Genomic DNA, 7281 nt, shown 5'->3' on the forward strand with positions numbered 1-7281 from the left:
GAACCAAGTGTCGGACAACTTTGGCCCTTTGTGCTCTTTAGGCTCCCAGAAGCTCACACACGTGTGGCCCCCACTCAAACACACAACCACAATTCCACACCAATCACAGCACGGTAAAACAAGACCAAACTCGCTACCGTCCTAAATTTCCCTTCCCAAGCGGAAAAGCTATTTCCACACCAATAAAAAAGCGCTTTTGGCAGCGAGGAGAGTGACCAATCAAAAAGAGGCAAGTAAGAGCCTCACATCTCTGGCAATAGCAATTCCCATTCCTTAAGAGTTAAGAACAAGGAGATCCCAACAATAAAAATTGAGTCTTTATTTTTTCTTCTTTCTCTACAACATCAAAAATCTGAGAGGAGAGACACAAAGGGTTCATACAAATACAAAACTCTCTCGCTCTTAAGGTACTTTCTCTCTCTCTAAATTTTTGATCTGTAAAGCTTAGATCTTTCGCATCTATATGTTAGATTCTTATGAAATTAGGTTTTTTTTTTTTTTGGTGGCATTGAAAAAATTGGGTGTACCCTTTTGGTCAATATGAAGCTAATTGTAATTCAATTAACAAATTGATTAAAAATTATGTTGCGTATTTGAAATTTGTATAAGCATTAGTTAAAGCTGCGGTTTTGATGTTCATTCTATATAGAAAAGAAGCTGCTAATTTAAACATCAAATAGGTTTTTTTTTTTTTTTTTTTTTTTTTTTTTTAATGTTGTGGGAACTGGTTTTTTTTTTATTATTTTATTGTTTCTATCTATAGGGCTTGTTGTTTATGTTTGATGAAGATGTTATTTTGTTTGAATTTTTTTTTCCTTGTGGATTGTTACAATTGCTTAAGAATTTGTACTTGTGTTTTTCTGTGGCTGTCAATATTAGCAGAATTTGGAATTTGTTTATGAATAGGTACATAATCGTTGAGTTCTGAAATGTTTAGCAGATCGTTTTGTTGTTACACTCGAGTTTGTATGTAATAGCATGATTAGATGAGTTTAAGACTTCTTTTTCGGGTTTTTACTTGTCTCGAAAATTATTTTTCCTTTGATTGACTAGAAAAGATATGATATACAAGGTAATGGAAGAGGCATTGTAAAATTTCTTCAAATTTTGAAATACGATACACTTTGAGATCAGTAATGCCTAAACGATCATTATTGAGCAACTATTTTTAATTATTGTTGTGAAACGTCTCAAATTTGTATTTTGAATATTATTATTATTTGGGTTTTGTGTGTGGAAAGCCTATTCCTTGTAAGAAAAAAAAAATAGTAATAGGTGTAAAGGGTTTGGGCTAAGAGGGAAGAATCTTATAAGAATATGGAATGTATTTCTTCAAAGAGTAGTTCGGTAGTTTTTGGGATTGAAAGGTACTCTCGTGTGAGATAATGTGAGTTAACAAATTTTCTATTCTTTGAGTAAGAGAACACTAGGTATATTGGTGTTTTGGGCTTGTGATAGTGTAAGTTTGTAAGTATTCATAATTTGTTTTGGGATTCGGATTAGTTTGTGTTTATAAGAGGATCTGTGTGTGTTTGTATTTTTTTTATTTTTGATAGGTTAATAAGTCTTATTTTAAGGTGTGAGCTTGGTTTGTGAGAACTAGTCATGTGGCCATGGATGTAGGCATGGAGTGGGCCTAATCATGTTAAATATTATTGTTTTACTGCTGCTTCCCTAGGACACTGCCTGTGTGCTTTGGTTCCTTGTGTACTTTTGGTCTTATTCAATGAGTTTTATTTACTTGTCAAAAAAAATATATATCATTTTAATTTCATGTTTTTATTTGTTGTTTGTGTTAATACGCTTCTATTAGCTTCAAATTTGAACAAACAAGTACTAGAGCTTCTAATATCTCAATAAATTGGTATCAAAGTTCAAGGTTGATCCTTGTGTAGTTTTTGAAAATATTTTTGTAAGATTTTGCAATTTATTCCTTATAAGCATGTGTGTTTGGCTTTAGAAAGCTTGTTTAGGTTAAGGTGGTTCTGTAGCCAAAAAAAAAAAAAAAGGGAGAAGATGAAAAGATTGCTTGATGAAATTTGAGTCAAAGTGGAGATTTGTTGGAAATCATCTTGATTTCCGACTTTGGTTTGGTTTTGATTTAATTGGTAATGAAGGAAAATATATTCCTAGCTAAAAAAGTAATTTGATATTCCTTGTCCACAAAGGAATAGTTATTGAAGTGTTATATATCAACAACATTATAAAGATATGGTGGCTTTGGACCAAAAGATCATTTCATATTGGAAAAGGAGAAGACTCTTAGTTTGTTAGGTTTTTTGGGTGGAAAGATGTGTGTGTGAGTTGATAATTTGTCTATTGTTTGAATGAGAGAGCAAGATTGGGTGTATTGGGGTTTTGGGCTTATAAGAGTGTCAAATTTGTGAGTTAGTATTGATGATGCAGTGAGAAGAACTTAGATATGGCGTAGAAAAAGGATTTAAGAAGAAATTTTTAACAGTAAAGCAAGATTAAAAAATAGGATTGAACTTGGAATGCTAAAACATCCATATTGTGATTCAAAACTCAAATTTAAAACTGCATGGAGTAGATAAGAAAAGACTGCTACAATGACTCAAAAGAGGTTATTTTAATAGCTTTTAGGAACCCTAGAATCCTGATCCATCTTAAACACAACAATTAAATTGTAGTCATCCAACTTCATTCACTTTTTAAATTACTTAAAGACAACAATGGATTAATGGGCCATTTTTTTTACCTTAGGCTTGAAACTTGTCTACATCAGTTTTCCCTGGGTTGGATAAACTCACCTTCCAGTTTGGCTTCAATTTTCAATGATCTATTGGAGTTCCAAATTATATTTTCCATCTTTTCTTTCTCTGTAGTGTTAAGTACAGCAAGGAATAGCTCATTGGCCTCAATATGCCAATAAGAACTTGTGCATAACAAGCTTGAGAAACTTTCTTCAGTTTGTAACATGAGCAAGTTATGTAAAACAAATTACCATTATCTGGAATTATACAACTTCATTCTAAAAATTGGATCAACGTCATCCTTGAACTTCTTGAATCTTGTCGAGTTATGTCCCATTCCATAATTTTATTTCCAAACACAATCAAATATTGTGTCTTTACCATTGAAAAAGAAAAAAGAAAAAAAAATCTCATGATTAAACATTATGCTGAGAGAAGTCTTATTAAAAATCACGTCTTTCCAAGTGAAAGTATGTCTGAAGTCTTTAACTAAAATTTATTTCTAGAGTATTTTAAAAAGACATAAAGTAAAGTTGGATAGTTGGGATTTGATTGTTATATGTATGTTCTTTTGGCAAATAAATTTTAGCTTTTTGCTTTTTTGTCTCACCTTTTACCAAATAAGCAAGATAACTAGCTTTTTTGAAAATAAGCATACTTTTATCTTTGTCTCATGTTTAGCAAATGAGCTACCAAAAACTATGAGATGCCAAACTCACTCAATATTTGAATATTTCTTGAGCTCTTTAAGCTCGTTGATCCTGGAGATTAATGTTTTAGTGTTCTAACTTCAATCCACTTTTCTTCCCTTAGTTGTAATCATGATTTATTGCTCAAAATTTCGTTTTATACCCCTCTTCTACACCTTAACTAAGTTCTCATTGCATCAATTGGTATCAAAGCAAGAATATTAGATATAAGCCACAAAATTCAGATTCAAGTCAAATTTCACAACTTTCAGCTATGGTTGGTTGTGGTAGAGGTTGTGGAGGTGGAGGTGGAGGTGGAGGAAATCATAGATAGTAGACAAAGATGACTGAGATGAGGCATATAGTTAAAGATTTGTTGCGAGTTGTATAAGATTTTTAGTGGTGGGAACTAGCAGGAACTCATATGGAGATTTTGGAAGGCAACCACTACCACTTGGACATATAGGAAGGTGGTTTCAAGGATGAGAATGATTATATAAAAGATGAAACGTCCTTTAATGATGTTGGAAACCAGTTCTAACAAACAAGCCCTTTAGTTATAATTGTAAGCTTGATTGTGCATGTTTTTCCCATTATGCATGTTTGCATTTACTTAGTTATGCAATGTTACTACCAACTAGTGTCCTTGTGTTTTATTTATTTTACAATTGTTGATTATGCAAAAAGATTTTGGAATTTTGTATTGTCCTTTATAGATTTGTGGTGTTCAATTTTTGGAGTTCCCCTGTTTTTTTGAGTAATCAGAGGTTTTAAAGTGCTTCAATCATGTTTGGACGTGGTCCGAAGAAAAGTGACAGCACTAAGTACTATGAGATTCTTGGTGTTTCAAAAAGTGCGAGTCAAGATGAACTGAAGAAGGCATATAAAAAAGCTGCAATCAAGAATCATCCTGACAAAGGTGGAGATCCTGAGAAGGTGGGTCCTCACAGACTATACTTAGATGCATACATACATATATAGATGCATAAATGGGTATGTAGATGCATATACTCTCTCTCACACACACTAGAAATTCTACATGTTCTTATGCAAATCATATAAATGATATTGGTAGACATGAGGATATAAGCATTATACCTGTTGAAGCCATGCATTACTTTATTCAAGGGTTTCTTTTACTTCTTTTTAACACTACTCTACTGACATCCTGAGCCAGTTCAAGGAACTAGCCCATGCCTATGACGTTCTCTGCGATCCAGAGAAGAGAGAAATTTATGACCAATATGGTGAAGATGCTCTCAAGGAGGGAATGGGAGGAGGTGGCCCAGCCCATAATCCATTTGATATATTTGAGTCATTTTTCGGTGGAGGAGCCTTTGGTGGTAAGATTGCACATCTGGCCTTTCACTTTAAATAAAATGCTTAGTTATAAACTTATAATCAACATTTTAACTGGTATTCTGATTCAGGAGGCAGCAGCTCACGAGGAAGAAGGCAGAAACATGGTGAGGATGTGGTGCATACTCTGAAGGTTTCTTTGGAGGACCTATACAATGGCACAAGCAAGAAACTCTCCCTTTCAAGGAATGCTCTGTGCCAAAAATGTAAAGGGTATTTCACCTATCTTAGCTTATTATATTTTCCTTTGAATTGTTATAAAGGAGTGTTCACTTAATTTTTTTATGGTTCTTTGCTCCTCTTGTTGTAAAATTATTGCTGGAGTTATTTCTTCCCTCTCTCATTGTCTTGTTTCCTAAAAGTTTTGTTTTGTTTTTGTTTTTTTTTTTTTTTTTTTTTACTTGCCATTGCCAATATAAAAAATATGTGAGTATTGTTGTTTCTTCAATGTGTTGGATCTTGGCCCTCCTTCTCCATCCCCGCTTCACTTAAATGTATATAGATATCAGAATACCTATAAATGGCAGTAGCTGGGACTCCTTCCCTAATATCCCCAATTAACATGAAAGCATGTTTAAGGTAGATATATTGATGAAAGAAATGGCTCTCAATGTAGAAAACTATATGACTGTGAGGTCTAATTCCATCCCTAAATTTTCAGGAAAGGTTCAAAGAGTGGAGTATCTGGGAGATGTTATGGTTGCCAAGGTACAGGAATGAAAATCACAACCCGACAGATTGGATTGGGGATGATTCAACAGATGCAACATGTCTGTCCTGAATGCAGAGGCACAGGTACTTAACTGAGACACTTATGCTCCATAGTTCTGATGTTGGATTATACAGTTTTTAATTCTGGAAAGCACCTCTCTTTAATACAGGTGAGGTTATCAGTGATAGAGATAAATGCCCACAATGCAAAGGAAATAAGGTTACTCAGGAAAAGAAGGTGCTGGAGGTGCATGTTGAGAAAGGGATGCAACATGGCCAGAAGATTACATTTGAGGGACAAGCTGATGAAGCTGTAAGTGAAATTACGTTTGGGATTGACTTCATGGTTTTGACCATATTTTATTCTCCAGTCCTGACTATAGATTACAAAGGCGCAGCTTTTATGGCATTGGCTGGTGTATTTCTTGTGAAACAACAGTAGTCCATTTTTAAGTGTTGACTTAACTTTGCTCTTATTTCTTGTTGTTTATAGCCTGATACTATCACGGGAGACATTGTTTTTGTATTGCAACTGAAGGAGCACCCCAAGTTCAAGCGGAAGTTTGATGATCTTTATGTAGAGCACACCCTCAATTTAACAGAGGCTCTTTGTGGATTTCAATTTGCCCTTACCCATCTTGATGGCAGACAGCTTCTGATCAAATCAAATCCCGGGGAGGTCATTAAGCCTGGTATTACTCAGTGACTTCCATGATTCAATTTCTTGCCACTCTAACTTTCTTAGTTCCTTTATTTACATATTAAAAAATTAAAAAAAAATTAGTTCCTTTATTCATCGATTATGCTTAAATATAGGTCAATCCAAAGCAATCAACGATGAGGGAATGCCACATCACCAGAGGCCCTTTATGAGGGGCCGGCTTTACATTCACTTTAATGTGGAATTCCCGGACTCTGGAATTATTTCCCCGGAACAATGCCAGACTTTAGAAACATTACTACCCCCAAGGGCAAGCAAGCACTTGACAGACATGGAGCTGGACGATTGTGAGGAGACAACTTTGCATGACGTTAACATCGAGGATGAGATGAGACGTAAGAAGCAGCAACAGCAATTCCAAGAGGCATATGATGATGAAGACGATGAGCCATCAATGCCGAGAGTGCAGTGTGCACAGCAGTAGTGCAATTCCATCTTGTTTGGTCACTAATAGCCAAACACATACAAGGCCATTTTTTGTGTGTTTGCGTTATGAAATTATAACTGCGTTCCTGATTCTCTCTCTTATAGTAGGCTTCCAGACCCATTTGTTGTGTTATTTATTTTAGCCAGTGTGGCAATATTTTTGTAGTTAAGTTTAGATATGTCATCTCAATCAAAGTTCAAATGGTTTATTTAATATATATGGATGCGCATTCAGTACCTAAAATTGTTCAGCCCAATGAAGGAAAGCTTTTTCATTGCAATTAGTACCAAAAATGGGGGAAAATGGGCATTTGTCCCTAATTTACAAACTATACAGCAAAATGCCCTAATTTTGAAACTGTTTAGCAAAATGTCATTGTTTTTTAAACTCAGTTTTATGTATATTTTGTCATTTAAATTTTGAAAATTTAAGTGAAACTCGACATTGCTGCAATGTCAAGTTTCACCTAAAAATATACATAGAACTTGATTTTGAGGATATCGAGTTTTACACAGAATTTGATTTTGTTAAAATCGAGTTTTAAAAATAGGAGTATTTTGCTAAATAATGTCAAAACAGAGACATTTTTCTATATGGTTTATAAATTAAAGACATGTTCATTTTCTCCCACTAAAAATGATTCAGCCCAATACCTTCATA

The 7281-nt window shown here is 34.3% G+C and overlaps 1 protein-coding gene across 2 annotated transcripts; it reads left to right on the forward strand.

Annotated features, from left to right (window-relative positions):
* Positions 1 to 231: 231 nt before the first annotated feature.
* Positions 232 to 6864, forward strand: LOC115986492 (dnaJ protein homolog). 2 transcript variants are annotated; one of them, XM_031109576.1, is made up of 8 exons: positions 232 to 407; positions 4144 to 4339; positions 4581 to 4746; positions 4834 to 4975; positions 5424 to 5557; positions 5644 to 5786; positions 5967 to 6165; positions 6290 to 6838. In XM_031109576.1, exons 2-8 carry the CDS (start codon positions 4190 to 4192, stop codon positions 6616 to 6618), a joined length of 1263 nt encoding a protein of 420 aa, XP_030965436.1. In that variant the 5' UTR covers positions 232 to 407; positions 4144 to 4189; the 3' UTR covers positions 6619 to 6838. The 2 variants fall into 2 exon arrangements, with proteins under 2 accessions (XP_030965436.1, XP_030965435.1); XM_031109575.1 differs by having other exon boundaries at positions 233 to 407; positions 4169 to 4339; positions 6290 to 6864.
* Positions 6865 to 7281: the final 417 nt, after the last annotated feature.

The sequence above is a fragment of the Quercus lobata genome, chromosome 4 (assembly GCF_001633185.2).
Source record: "Quercus lobata isolate SW786 chromosome 4, ValleyOak3.0 Primary Assembly, whole genome shotgun sequence".
NCBI lineage: Eukaryota > Viridiplantae > Streptophyta > Magnoliopsida > Fagales > Fagaceae > Quercus > Quercus lobata.

Excerpts from the sequence above, each read along its gene's own strand:
- LOC115986492 (XM_031109576.1), top strand. The coding sequence starts at position 4,190 with ATGTTTGGACGTGGTCCGAAGAAAAGTGACAGCACTAAGTACTATGAG. Across the intron at positions 4,976-5,423 it reads CTGTGCCAAAAATGTAAAGG|GAAAGGTTCAAAGAGTGGAG; the intron begins GTATTTCACCTA and ends CTAAATTTTCAG. Across the intron at positions 5,787-5,966 it reads AGGGACAAGCTGATGAAGCT|CCTGATACTATCACGGGAGA; the intron begins GTAAGTGAAATT and ends TGTTGTTTATAG.